We start from the raw sequence: 15,305 nt of genomic DNA on the forward strand, positions 1-15,305 counted from the left end.
ATGTAGAATCCAGGATTTCTCATTATTGTTTTTCTTTCTTTTTTGAGGTGGGGAAGGGGTCCTGCTCTGTTGCCCAGGCTGGAGTGCAGTGGTGCAATCACGGCTCACTGCAGCCTCAAACTCCTGGGCTCAAGCCATCCTCCTACACCTCAGCCTCCTGAGTAGCTGGGACAGTCATGTACCACTGTACCCAGCTGTTTTTCTTGTTCTTATTTCCTTAGATATCCAGTTACCGCCGCACAGGTGGGGCTTAGCTCAAGGAAAACATGGCTGACTGAGTTTGCAGGGATATGCTCACAAAGCGAAATGTCAGAGGATGCTGAGGCCGTTTCTGCACCTGCCACATGGCCAATGGGCCTTGGGTGTTCCAGTCTCGGGGAGACTATTTGTTGGGGGACATATAGCATGGAGATAAATCATGAGTGACCCCAAGAAAATTCTAACACTTGGCCTACATGTTGTAAACATTGTTTGCTAATTAAAACTTCAACTTGAAGATTGGGAAAAGCTTGCTTCAACAGCAAATTTTCATACCTAGTTACCACATGAAAGACAAATTTCCTCAGTAGAAGAAACCTACGTAGTGTATCCAGTTACATATTTGGATGGACTAAGTAGGTTTAGTATATTTGCACAGGATATATTAACTCAGTGCTTGGGTGTTTTGATATACAATTAAAAAGTAATATATTAATAGCTAGTAATTGTCCTCTGACTTTCCAATTCCAGACGCCCTAGGGAGTTCACTTTTCAAACACTGTACAGAGACACCGAGTCCACACAATAGCTTGAACAGCCAGGAAGCACAGAACTCGGGAAGCCCACTGGCCTCTTCTGAGCTTCCGTGCTACACTGGAAAGCACAATGCAAGTAGATCTAAATTCAAAAGTTAGGCTGTGTTTAGGCCTAATGAATCACCTGCCTTCCGCTGAAGGAATCAGGTCCTTTCAAGAAAAAAGTTTCAGGTATGAATCATATCTTCACGGCACAAGGATTTCATAAAACACACTTGGCTGAGGTGGCTCTTGACCCACACGGCTGCACCTAACGGGATCTCTCACTTACTTCCCTGGGCCAGGATGGTCAAGCCCACCCAGGACCATGCCTTCCACAACTTGCTCATTTCAGGGCCATGTGAAGACACCGCCAGTGCCGATGTGGCTGTAGAGATCCCGGACAAACGGGACCACCACATGGCATGAACTACTAAGATGTACATTTCCTTGCATTGCCACATCCCTGAAAGAGGACATGCCTTTCAATCCATTATGTGTCATGGTTTCACTGGAAGCAGTTTTTCTAAGAGATACATAAAATAATGGTGCATCTTAGTATCATTGGCATCTGGCGTTCGATGGAATACAGTGGGTACATGTGAGCAAAGTGTGCTGAAAAGGCAACATCTGTTACTCCATTCTTATTTCTCCATTAACTGCGATTATGAAATTAAATCTGCATCCTAATGGAAAACCCCTCACTCCCACCCCACATATCCTACTTATTTATACATCTATTTAGTCAACAAATGCGGATGCATCTATTCAGTTATCAAATACCTATTAGTGATCTGTTCTGGGCCAGGCACTGAGCTAGATAATGGGAAAAGAGTAGTAAATACGATTCAGTCACACTTGAAATTGTAGCAAATTCTCACACATGTGTGAGAAAGCTGTGCTTTTCTGACTAAATAACATGAATCAAAACGTAGGCCTTAAAATACAAACTCGGCCAGGCTCACACTTGTAATTCCAACATTTTGGGAAGCCGAGGCAAGAGGATTACTTGAGGCCAGGAGTTTGAGACCAGCCTGGGCAACAGAATGAAACCTCACCTCTATAAAAAAAAAATTTTTTTTAATTATCCATGCTTGGTGGCACACACCTATAGACCCAACTACTAGAGGAAGGCTGAGGCGGGAGGATCACCTGAGCCCGGGAGGTTGGGGCTGCAGTGAGCCATGATCGCGTCACTTCACTCCAGCCTGGGTGACAGAGTAAGATCTTGTCTCAAAAAAAAAAAACAACTGTGAGAAATGATATGGCTAACAACTAGGTTTGTTCAATTGTAAAAAAAAAAAAATGTTTTAAGAGGTAATATAGGGGAAACATATATACTTAAAAAGTACTTAAAAGACATTCAGAAATCACATGTGGATTTTATATGGGTCTTAATTTAAGTAAACAAACTACACGAATGTTATAACATGTATGAAACAACTGAAACTCTGACCACTGGCTGGATATTCACTGATATTGAGTAATTACTGTGAACTTTTTCAGGTACAGTAATGACATCATGGTATTTTTACAGAGCATTTACCTTTTAAATATATATACTGAACTATTATGGAAGAAATGCTATGAGGTTTGGAATTTGCTTCAAATTCCAAAAAATAGTTCAAAAAAAAGCTGAACTATAAAAAATTGTTTTGGGGCTGAGTGCCGTGGCTCACACCTGTATTCCCAGCACTTTGGGAGACTGAGGTGGGCGAATCACTTAAGGTCAGGAGTTCAAGACCAGCCTGTCCAACATGGTGAAACCCCATCTCTACTAAAGATACAAAAATTAGCTGGGCATGGTGGCACGTGTTTGTAGTCTCAGCTACTCGGGAGGTTGAGGCAGGAGAATCGCTTGAACCCAGGAGGCGGAGGTTGCAATGAGCCAAGATCGCGCCATTGCACTCCAGCCTGTGCCAATAGAGCAAAACTCCGTCTCAATTTTAAAAAAATTAAATAAATAAATTACTTTTGTAAGTCAAAAATGGTTGAAGGGCTGCAATTTCATGTTAGAAGTCAGGAAATGGGAGGGGCTATTGATGAAGCAAAACTGGCCAGGAGCTGATTAAGGTTAAAATTAATCTGAATGATGGCCTATGGGGTAAATTTTACTCAACTGTCTCCTTCCTATGTGCATAAAATCTTTCCACAATGAAAAGTTAAAACAAAATTAGGCCTTTAATACAGTACAATATTTAAATTTAGTTAAAAATAAAAACTAGTAAAAGTGAAACTGAAAGCATCACTGCAAAAACACCCTCCGCCTAAATTTCTTCATCTACAAAGGGAGGCCAGGGAGCTCGACAATCTCTCTGAGATCCCTGGGTCTGTGACCGCAGTGTATGCTCTCTGCTCAGCCACTGAAGCCCGTCTCCAGTTTTGCAGGGCATATTCGGCTCTTCTCTTACTATTTAACAAGGGCCACCTAATCTATGCATAAAGATCCTCAGACTGTAGGGGAGGTCAGACGACACAGCCTAGTGAGAAGCTGACACACACACGCACATCCCATGGAAAACCCTTGTGGGGTGTGAGAGATGATTCTACAGTGGACAGAAGGCAGCCATTGAGAGCTGTGCTGATAGAGTGCTGACATTGACCACTCCGTCCCCCACCGAAGGGCCTGTGACGGAATGTCTGTAACATAGAGTTCATACATTGTATAGAGGTCTATAACATTTAATACATATTGAAGTATACTTAATAGCCTGAAAATATACTCAATAGTATGAGACATAAGCTGTTGTGGAGTTTAGCTGGCACAAAATGACCGCTGGCAACGGCTGCGGTGGCCAGATGGAGGCCTCAGCCTGCCGAGCACAGTGAGAATCTGTGACTTCATTCATAAATTTCCCAGAGAAACGGGATGAGGCAGGGACCTGTGTACCTATGTCTGCAAGTGGATACATGCTGAAGAGCAAACATGTAAAGCACAGAAGACACAAGCAAAGGAAGAAAGAGGACACACTGAGGTCCTGTGACTCGTCTTTACAAGGCAGAATATGAGTCATTAATAGGATCCCAACTTTGGCTTTCTCTCTGAATCACCCAAGATTACCTTGATGTGCTTAACTTTGTCTTCTTTTTCTGTCTTTGGTTTCTTTCCTGTGGCAACAAAAATGTAGTTTTGGATTAATTCATGAAGGGCCTCCAGAGAAACATTTCCCTCAAATTAAATTCTTTCTGAAACTCTCAATGAACCTGTTGCTTTAATCTGTACATGGTCAAAATTCCACATGTATCTTTCACTGCCTTTGGTGAATTGAAAGTCTTGTTTCCAAGCCAGGTAGGGGCGGAATGATCCCCTACAGCATGAAGAGGCTATTCTACCTGCAAAGTGACTGCAGATGTAGAAATGAAGAGATCACGAAGGCACGATGACACAAATTGAGTTATATTATTTTAGTCTGTAAATGCCTTTACCTTTCTTAGAAGGCCGTTCTGATAGGGGCAGCATTCGGTAGACCCTGAAGGCATTGTTTCCTTTCTTTATGCTTTTATCCTTGACTTCTTCAATATCAGGCAAGGAATTCATGGCGCATCTGAAATTCGCCTTCCATGTTTTGGGATCAGGTTTATCTACTCCTGGTTGATGCTTTCCTAACAAAAGAGACAAAGATTAAGAAAAAGAGAGAAAACATTAGATACAGAGGAAGGAATTTCTGGAAACACAGTATTGCTGGTCAGGCAGTATAAGGAAACCTTTTCACTCCATGCTATACCTCCAGTGACAAATCGTCCTGGTGTACCTGGGGGTGAGAAAGTTCTTGGGATGTGGGAATTTTGTTTTTAAAACCTGAACAGTTCCAGGCAAACTGGGACAAGTTGGTCACCCTGGTTCTACTGAACAGCTTGAGGAAACTATAAATGCTGGAAGAATGGAGCATCAGCGTAAGAAAAATACAGAAGACTGAGAGGCTGCAAAGTCAACAGGCAGAGGGAACCTGAGTGCCTCTTTTTCATCTGACGCTCCAACAAAGTCCATTCCTGTAAACAGCTTCCTACGTAAAGGTTGTAATAAATACATGTATTTCTGACCACCTTCTGGGGGGAGATAAATTTGACCAAAGTTTATAGCATCAGAACATCTGAGTTTCTATTCCCCTGGTAACACCTAGGGAACTTCTTAGACTACCACATTTATAGGAAATTGAAGGACTAAGAGTGTATAGGATGAGGGGAGCATTACTTCTGAGGGCTGCGGTTTGTACCCCACGTGTCCTGGATGTGCCTAGGGACAAGTCACAGGTTTTTCAGAGCCACCTTCATGAGGTCATAAGCCAGGCTACTTTATGTGTAATAAAAACAAAACTAAGCAAGAGTGCCTTCCTCTATAAATGCCGCAGGGAATTTTAGTACCTGTATGGATTGCCCAGTTTCTAAAGAGTGGTGCATCTTTTTCCACATCCCACCCATGTCTAGCCGCATGCATCCAGGGGATCTGAAAAATCTTCTTTTCCTGAAAAAAAAAAAAAAAAAAGGTAAAGAAGAACTGCAGTCATGGGTTTTGGCCCACCATTGCAAAAGGTTGTGAAGGTCTAGCCAGCAAGATTCCCCAGCAAGCATCGCTGAATGTGTTGACTGTTGACAAGAAAATCTACTGTAAACCAAACCCACTTCCCCCACTGGATCCCAAACCTTGATAGACTACCCCGAGTGACAGTCAGTCTCGTGAAGTCTTGCAGAGCAGGAATGTTTTCCAAGGTCAAAGGTGATGATTTGGGATATGTCAGTGTGTTCCATTATTTGTGCCTCTTTTCTATTTTTCAATATATTTTTTTGGAGACAGAGTCTCGCTCTGTTGCCCAGGCTGCAGTGTAGTGGCGCCATATTGGCTCACTACAACCTCCATCTCCCGGGTTTAAGAGATTCTCCCACCTCAGCCTCCTGAGTAGCTAGGATTACTGGCATGTGCCACCACGCCTGGCCAAGTTTTGTATTTTTGGTAGAGATGGGGTTTTGCCATGCTGGCCAGGCTGGTCTCGAACTCCTGACCTCAAGTGATCTGCCCGCCTCAGGCTTCCAAACTGCTGGGATTACAGGTGTGAGCCACCACACCTGGCCCTGTGCCTCTTTTTTTTATAAAACCACAGAAAAATGGCCATCTACCGAAACTTCTAATGCTTACTCTTATAATTTATTCTCATCGTTTCGTAAATAGTAACTCCAGCTATCTTAGGTAAATTAAAAATTAGACAACTTTCCAAAACCCTTGATGCTACTAAAGAAAAGTCGGGTACATCTGAGGCCACTGTCACAGAAACCAAATATCTCCATTTGCTTGTGCAAACAACAGAAATAGAAAGTCATGTTCGAATCCCTGTGGGTCTACTGCCTGCAAGAAATAGCAAGAAGTGCAAACAAAGAGGTAGAGGTTATGAAATGACACATTTTTCTGGAGAAACATCCCTCAATACAATCCTTATATCAGACTATCTCTACATCTCTCTCAGTGTTGAGGTCTGTAACTCAAAACCGCCTCAAGCAACCCTGAAAAACACATGATTGGAAACCCATGGTTTAGTAACAAAGCCGTACTCTTAGTAAAGCTACAGATGAGGAGCCTGGCCCAAGCAGCTCTTGTGGCGGTACCGGCAGGTACTAAGGTCCCATTGGCACTGTGCATCTGACTACCCACATCCACAGGGACCTCAGTTTTGTTTTCCTCCCACAGCCTACTGAGTGAGGTATATGTTACGATTTCCATTTTAGAGCTGAGGAAACCGAGAAGCAGACTTTAACTATTTAGTCAACGAACTTGCAGGATAATAAGTGTCTAAGTTCAAAACCCAGGTCATGCGACTCCATATGCTATTACTTAATCACCCACTCATTGTCTCCCAGCTTTTAGATTTGGAAGAGTCCCTGTCCTATGACAGACTAGTTGAGACCTGGATTCTGTGGAGATTAAAGCCCAGGAGGTTGTACTCTTTCAAAGCTCTCAAGGCAGTTCTGGTAATTGCTAGGTATGCGGATCCCTGCACTAGATGCTGAGGAAGGAGAGGAAATGTCAGCAGGGAGTTTCCACCACTTCAGTCTCACATAGTGAAACACAGAAAGGGTCCCAGCTGTCCCCAAAGAGATTCAGCGCCACTCCACAGAACCAATCACAAAGCCAGAACAAAGACTATTTCAGAACATTGGAGAGTTTCCCAAAACCTGTTAAAAGGAAAATTCTACCATCTTCTAAAAAGTCAGTTATTAAAGGAGAACTGAAAGTGAGAGACTTTTTCATAAATTCCTCGGTGTTCATTCTGTATCATCCACAGAGAGGGCTTCGGGTTAGCCAATTTCAAAAGGACAGTGATCAGAAAGGGGCTGAGTGACATTTAATGCTTTAATGTAGATGAAAATCGACAGCAAAATCACTTGATGCCATTTATTGATGTTCACATGAAAATGAATACAAGTGAAAACTGATTTCATGAAAGAGCTTTTCCTGAAGTGCACGCCCAGAATCTAAAGCTTTATACTTAAACACCGAGATTCTTAAGAATTTGCTGTTGCACTTTTTTCTAGATCAAAGGAGTTCTAGGGTGACACAATCTGAAATCTAACTTGCAAGACACAAAATTGATACAAATAAAGTAGATCTTTTTAAGCATCTGCACGCATGCACGCATACACATACACACACACACAACCAAACCTAGTCCCACAGAAACCGCAAAAGTCATGCAACTACAAAAGCACTGACCGAACCCAGCAACATACACTATGGACCCTCTTGAAATGTGCAACAGGCCTGAGTAGACTGGAATAGTTCAGGTGTTTGTCCCCTCAAAATCTCGTGTTAAAATGTGATCGCTAGTGTTGCAGGTGGGGTCTGGTGGACGGTGTTTGGGTCATGGGGCAGGATCCCTCATGAATGGCTTGGTGTCATTCTCGTGGTAATGAGTAAGCTCTCACTCCATTAGCTCTGGTGAGAGCTGATTATTCAAAACAGCCTGTCGCCTGCACCATTCTCTCTTCCTCCCTCTCTTGCCATGTAATGCCCTTTGCCTCCCATCCTGAGGCCTTATCAGAGGCAGATGCCAAGGTCATGCTTCTTGTACAGCCTAGAACCCTAACCCAAAGAAACCTCATTTTTTTAATAAATTACCCAGCCCCAGGTAGTCCTTTGCAGCAACATGAAACAGACTAACCCACAGACATGTCTCCAAAAAAAGATACACAAATAACAAACGTTGGTGAGGATGTGGAGAAACTGGAATCCTCACACATCGCTGTGGAAGTGCAAAATGGTACAGCCACTCTGGAGAAAAAGTTTGGCCATTCCTCAAGAAAGTGAAACACAGAATTACTTGATGATCCAGGAATTTTACACCTGGATATATACCCAAAGAATTCTAAGCCAACATTCAAACCAAAACATAAATGTTCATAGCAGCACTACTTACAAAAGCCAAAAGATGGAAACAACCTGAGTGTCCATCAGCTGATGAATGGGTAAACAAAATGTGGTATATCCATACAATGGAATATTATTCAGCCACAAAAAGGAATAGAGTATTGACACATGCTACCACGTGGACAAACCTTGAAAACATTATGCTGGATGAAAGAAGCCAGACACAAAAGGCCAAATACTGAATGATTCCATTTACATGAAATATGCAGAAAAGGCAAATCCATAGAGACAGAGAGCAGATTACTGGTTGCCACAAGCTAGGGGGGAGGGAAATGGGAAGTGACTGATTAATGGGTACAGCATTTCCTTTTGGAGGGATAAAAAGTTCTGGAACTGGACAGTGGTGATAGCTGCATGACATCGTGAATGTCACTTTAAAATGGTAAATATTTTTTAAACTACATGTCACCTTTACCTAGTTTTTCATACTTCAGGAAAAAAAAAGAAAAGACTATAAACTTATCAGAAATATCTTTAAAATTGTATCACAGATTCTTTTTTTGAAGAAGACCATATGAAAAGGTAAGAGAAAGCAAGATTCATTTTAAAACTGAAAGAGATTCTGACCAGTAAACATTCTGGTCACAAGTTGTGTGTTCCATGGGACATGACGGTGTTGCTACGTGTGTGTAGACCCCGTGACGTCAGTATGTGCCAGGTGTCTCATCCCCGAGTGACCAGTCCTGCACACGTGGTGGTGGTACATGCTGTGTATGGATAGACGCCCCATGCCAGGGCCCACCATTTGTACGTGTGTGCACAACTCTGCCCATCTGAAGGAAGGCAGAAGAGATGAGTGCTGCTTGACTTCAGAAAAGCATCTGACATTATTTTGAGCAATGCAGAACAATGTTCCTTGGCCCCACATGGAAACCAGTTCTGTTATCTCCTCTGCCTCTTCTTCCCCCCAACATTTGCAAGATGTTCCAATTAGTGTGCTATTTCTGTCTGGACTCCTTACCCTGGTCAGAGATAGCCTGATGTTTACACAAACACAAGCCTATTCTCAAAGTGAAAAAAAGGGAAAGATCTGATGATTCCCCTGCCTTAGTGCACAGATCCAGGAGGAAATAAGAACATCAATAACCCCACCAGAGTTGGGGGTCACACGGAGCTACGAGAGAAACCAGGACCCCGGATGTGACTGCCTCCTTCCTTCCTCAAGAAATGGCCCAGGGAACCACAAGCAAGCACGTGGACAAACCCAAAACCAACCTGGTCTCAACAAGTCAATGGCAAGAAGGAAAAAAACAGAGGCCCACAGTCAGCAGAGACTTAGAGTCATAAACACCAAACACAACCTGTGGACAGTCTGAATTCTGATTTGAACAAATCAACTGTAAGAAGATTATTTGGGAATACTCAAGGCATTCTTAATATGAATGGAGCAGTGATGATGTTAAACAGTATTAATTTTGTCCAATTAACAATGGTATATTGTGGATATATAAGAAAATGCCCTTATGTCTTACAATGTATGCTGTCAGGGAGCTGCTTTAATATACCAGATACACACAGATACACACACACACACACACAAAGATAAGGCAAAATATTCATACATCTAGATACAGGCTTATGAAAATTTGCTATCCTATTTCTTTTTGTCATTGGGCTACTCAAACATGCTATGCACATTTGCAAATACCCATAACCAAAGGAAAATTGCCCCAGCCAAGGTCTCATTCATGAGCTGGTTTTAATGCACTTTTCCAAACTTCCTCGCTGTTCCTTCAGAGGAATCCAAGGGACCCATTCCATTCCCACCCTCCTTCAAACTTATTAAAAGTAGGTGCTATGGTTTGAATATTTGCCCCCTATGAAACTTATATTGACATTTAATCCCCAATGTGGCAGTACTGAGAGGTGGGGCCTTTAAGAGGTGATTGAGTCATGAGGGCCCTGCCCTCATGAATGGATTAATCCATTCAGGGATTAATGGATTAATGAGTTGTCATGAGGGTAGGATTATGGCTTTTTAAGAGGAAGAGAGACCTGTGCTAGCACGTGAGCATGCTCTTTCCCCGCACCACGTGATATCCTGCACTGCCTCAGGACTCTCCAGAGGGTCCCCACCAGCAAGAAGGCCCTCACCAGATGCAGCCCCTCAACCTTGGACTTCTCAGCCTCCATAACTGTAAGAAATAAATTCCTCTTCTTTATAAATTATCCAGAGTCAGGTATTCTGTTATAAGCAACAGGGAACAGACTAAGACAATAGAGGATGGAAACAAATTTAAGGCATTAATTAACCAACTCTTTCTCTCTTACTAAGAATGGAGTAGGTTGAATGGACTTTCTGAGAGCCATGTGACAACTGCCAAGCCAGTGTCCATAAATCTGATTATCTCAACAGAACAAAAACACCACCAATGTTGCTCCCCTTCAAGTCCACGACATTCATCTGCGTATTCCCAGAACAATTTTGACAGAGAGCCTCCCACTTACCAGGCACTAGGCCTGGCCCTGAGCACACAGACACAAAGAAGACAGCCAAGGCACCGGTGCATGGGGCTCCCAGCCTGGAGCACTTCACGATAAACATGAACACATCCTGAATGCCAACTGAAGCAGAAGTGAGTCCCACAGCCCCGTGGACAGTGTATTCTAAGAGTTACAACAGTCTTCAGTGGGAAAAGAGATCTTGGAATGACCTCAAACCACTCAAAATATAAATAAGGATTCCCAGGCAGAATGCTTGTGAATGGGAGGGAAGAACATTGGGCTCTCAGTTAAGTATTTATATGGACAGATGAATGCCAACAAGCCTAAGTTACCGGAAACCTATAAAAAGATGCCCTGTGGGAGTGTAGGTATGGAGAGAAGAGATCCTGACCCCAGCCGAGGCCTGCAGTGACGGTGATGGCAGTGCCCATGTGCACGAGCAGTGCCACGTGCCCACTCTGGCTAGGCCTCAGCAGGATGCAGCTTGACAGGGCCTCGGGGCCACAGTGCAGGCCTTGGCCTCTGTGCCAGGGCGGTGCTGAGAGGCGGCACGGGCCGGCAGCCATGGGCACGCTCTTCTTCATCAGCCTGGCTCAGGTCCAGCTGTAGCGGAGGAGCCCTGTGAGATGACACAGAGGTCTCCTTTCCTTCCATGCCTCGGGAAGGGAACTCTCGAGCCAAGAGCCAGATGAGTGACGCTCAGCAGGTAAGGACTGCCTGAAAGGGGCCAAGTGTTCATTTGCACAAAGGGAAATCCATTTGCCTTCTGGTCCTGTATCAGAAAAACATGGACAAAATAGATGGAAGAAAAGGCATCTCAACCGAGAGTCCCAGTAAGGAGGTGACCCTTAGAGGGTGCATCAATCTCCTAAGACTGTCGTGAAAAATTACACAAACTGGGTGGCTCACAGCAACAGAAACGTATTCCATCACAGTCCTGAAGGCCAGAAGTCCAAAATCAAGGTCTCTGCAGGGCTCACTCCGGTTTTTGTTTGTTTGTTTGTTTGTTTTTGAGATGGAGTCTTGCTCTGTCGCCCAGGCTGGAGTGCAGTGGCGCAATCTCAGCTCACTGCAACCTCTACCACTGCAACCTCAACCTCCCAGGTTCAAGTGATTCTCTTGCCTCAGCCTCCCAAGTAGCTGGGACTACAGGCACCTGCCACCACCCAAGCTAATTTTTGTGTTTTTAGTAGAGATGGAGTTTCACCATGTTGGCCAGGCTGGTCTCAAACTCCTGACCTCAGGTGATCTGCCCAACTCAGCCTCCCAAAGTGCGGGGATTACAGGCGTGAGCCACTGCACCCAGCCAGGGCTCACTCCTTTCCAAGGCTCTGGGAAGGATCCTTCCTCGCCTCTTCTTGGAGTCCCTCGGCTGTGGCTGCCTATTTCCAGTCTCTGCCTCAGTCCTCACACGCCCCTCTCCTCTGTGTGTGCCTTCTCCTCTTCTGTCTCTTATAAAGACACTCCTCATTGGCATCAGGGCCCACCCAGAAAATCCAGGATGATTTCATCTCAAGGTCCTTCACTATATCTGCAAAAACCCTTTTTCCAAATGAGGTGACATCCACAGGTTCTGGGGGTTAGGATGTGGACGTATCTTCTCCGGGAGCCACAGTTCCATCTACTACAGCACCAAGAAGGGACTAATGGTTAGTCTAAACCAATCACAGCGGTCAACATATCAGGCACCTGCTCAACAGGAGAGGTGTGAGATGCTGTCTGTTCTCCACTGCATCCTGCCAACCAAAACTAGTGGAGGTATTTTTAAAAAAGGAAAAGCAGAAGCAGACCACTTGCCTGTCTTTAGAACACAGGAGCATTTGCTTTCCTCTCCTACTCCACATCAAACAGTAATGCTACCTTGTTCCTCAAAACAGAATCTTACTTAACCTCTCTGTGCCTTGGTTTCCTTGTCTGTAAAATGGAAAATATTAACTGTACCTACCCCATGGTGGCGGAACGTGAGCTAATGCACGTACCTTGCTTAGAAGGGTGCCTGGCACACAGTAAGTGCTGAGTACACATCAGCTTTCATTCAGTGTCATTTGCTACCCTGGCTCTCCAGCTCCCCTTTACTCTGGTCCCCCCTTCCTTATACCTCCACGGCACCCCTCCTAACTGAGCTGACCAAGGAGCAACTCCATTTCTTGTTTGTTTCTTTGGAAGAAGCTGATTACATATGTAAATCTAAAACACTATAGATAGAGCAACCCTAGAAAAATACATTGTGGTAAGACCTTGAGATATGGGACAGGTCACAGGAAATAAGCAGATGGTTTCTTCATTTCTATTTACTTAGTGCCTCACCTTGTTTCAGAAAGGCTCACACAGACATATTCTACACAGTTAACATTAAATTCAAAATCAGGCTGGGCACTGCGGCTCATGCCTGTAATCCCAGCACTTTGGAAGGCCAAGGCGGGCAGCACTTGAGTCCTGAAGTTCCAGACCAGTCTGGGCAACATAGTGAAACCCCATCTCTACAAAAAATATAAAAATTATCCAGGAGCGCACCTGTGGTCCCAGCTACTTGGGAGACAAATGTGGGAGGATCGCTTCAGCACAGAGGCAGAGGTTACAGTGAGCTGAGATCACGCCACTGCACTCCAGCCTGGGTGACAGAGGGAGACCTTGTCTAAAGAAAAAAAAAAATCAAAATAAGTGGATAAAAGGAAAATAGTAAAAAGAAATAAGATTTGAAAGATATCTGAAAAGACCCAATAAGGCCAGGAATGATATTAGTTAAAAAAAATTATACTGCAATATCCTGTTCCCTTGTTGGAAGCAGGCTACAATCTGCAATCTGGCTCTAAGCTCTTGTACCTGATACAAAGATAAAGCCTGGCCAGCTAAATTATTCACTGTGTCCTTAAGATTAAAAAAGAAAAGGGGAGGGAGTGGAGAAGAGGAAAAAGGCATTTACTCAGAACAGTTCTGGTAGGAGAGGAACTTCTCTCCTGGGCCTCCTTAAAGAAGGCATGATATATATTTAGTTGCTTTTCTAGATTATATAGTTCTAGAAGTTTTTCATTTTTGCCGACATTCTCTCTTTTTGATTCACCCCTAATAGCTAGGATCAATTAAATTAAGAGTTTTTAGGTTAACAAAGTAAGGGAGTGTTTGTGCCTGGAAGGGGCAGGTTGTAAATGACTGGCTGCTTTCTTAGGAAAGGTGGACACACAGATAGGGCTTCATTACAGAGATAAAAAGAAGGCTTTTTTAAAAGACAAAAACAAGCTTTCTTTAAACAGAGAACATGGAAAATGAAATGCTCCATTCCTAATATAAAACCCTGGAGTTTCCATGTCCTCTAGTCCTAAAAGGCCAGGAGAAGCAAAAAAAAGGAATTTGGAGAAGGAAGAGGGTAAGAATCCTCAAAGAAGCAAGGAGCTTTCCAAAAAAAGCAAGGAGCTTTTGAGAGGCAGTCAGCCAAAACACCAAAGGTGAGCAGACATTGGAGACTCCAGGCTGAGGCTACAGTCGTACAGGATACAAATCCTTTTGTGACCGGGTTCAGTGGCTCATGCCTGTAATCCCCACACTTTGGGAGGCTGAGGTGGGAGGATCACTTCAGCCCAGGAGTTCAAGACCAGCCTGGGCAACATGGCGAGATCCCAGCTCTACAAAAAAATACAAAAATTAGCCAGGTGTGGTGACGTTTATCTGTAGTTCCAGCTACTCTGGAGGCTGAGGTGGGAGGATCACTTGAACCCAAGAGGTCGAGGCTGCAGTGAGTCATGATTGCACCACTGCACTCCAGCGTGGGCCATATAGTGAGACCCTGTCTCTAAAAGAGAAAAAGCCTTTGAGATGATAACTTGATGTTTTATGATCATTTTGGGTTGGCTGGTTTTTGTCATGAATAAGCCTAAGATTTTGAATACAAACGATTTTACTTTCGGCAGTCCGCATGGGCGTGTTTCAGCCAGGACCTCTCTCACACATACACCCACCCTGACCCACTCACCTTGTTAAGCCACTTGAGCCCCGGGATTGTGTTGGAGTTTATCTGCTCCTCCAGCCACGGGCGCATGCGCATCCTTTCCACCGGCATGGTGCCCTTGAGGGAGAGAAACACAGCGTCAGGTGTTGGTGCCACTCAGTGTGGTGTCTGCACTGCAGAGTTCTACACCCCGCCTGACCCTTTCCTCCTCTCCTTTCCTGGGGCCGGGGACCAGGGGGCTGGGGGGTTGGTGTGCTCAGGGGCTGTGCCACCTGTGCAAGCCCAGCCCTCGCACCGGCCAGGGGGCTATGTGGGGACACAGGACGGTCCAGGCCTGCCCTCCGTGGGAGGGTCCTATGGACATTGGAGACCGGGACCCACACTCCTCCCCAGGAATTTGCCTAGAGGGAGGCTTTATCCCCACTACACTGGCCGTGTTTTGAGGCTTCCGTTGCTCAGAGGCCCCAACACCTTTGGGGATTGTCCTTCCAAGAGCCAAGGGGTGGGCAGAGCAAAGCAGTTGTGGGAAAAAATTATGATAGCCAAGCCATTCCTTTTGAGAATCTGGGTTATACAAACGCTTTCAACCCCCAATATTAACATTTAAAGCTCGAAAGGAATCAGTTAATTTGGCTTTCCCAAAGTTTTCCACCAACTACCCGTCCCTCCTGACTTTACTTCCAGAGCCCCTGGAACCCTGCACAGGGATCTCCTTTGCTTTTGCTTTTAC

General features: G+C 44.5%; 1 protein-coding gene across 14 annotated transcripts in view; it reads right to left on the reverse strand.

Annotated features, from left to right (window-relative positions):
* Positions 1-15,305, reverse strand: part of IRF2 (interferon regulatory factor 2) — an 86,805-nt gene that overhangs the window by 26,614 nt on the left and 44,886 nt on the right. For 12 of the 14 annotated variants that reach the window (XM_004040681.5, XM_019025872.4, XM_063705665.1 and 9 more), the window contains 4 exons: positions 14,600-14,692; positions 5,136-5,235; positions 4,200-4,376; positions 3,835-3,881 (listed from right to left, as the gene is read on the reverse strand). In XM_004040681.5, coding sequence (XP_004040729.1) covers positions 3,835-3,881; positions 4,200-4,376; positions 5,136-5,235; positions 14,600-14,686 — 411 coding nt within the window. In that variant the 5' untranslated portion in view covers positions 14,687-14,692. The remainder of the gene's footprint in view (positions 1-3,834; positions 3,882-4,199; positions 4,377-5,135; positions 5,236-14,599; positions 14,693-15,305) is intronic. The other 2 variants (XM_055384886.2, XM_063705671.1) reach the window with 1 other exon arrangement.

The sequence above is a fragment of the Gorilla gorilla genome, chromosome 3, assembly GCF_029281585.2.
Source record: "Gorilla gorilla gorilla isolate KB3781 chromosome 3, NHGRI_mGorGor1-v2.1_pri, whole genome shotgun sequence".
In the NCBI taxonomy this organism is placed as follows: domain Eukaryota; kingdom Metazoa; phylum Chordata; class Mammalia; order Primates; family Hominidae; genus Gorilla; species Gorilla gorilla.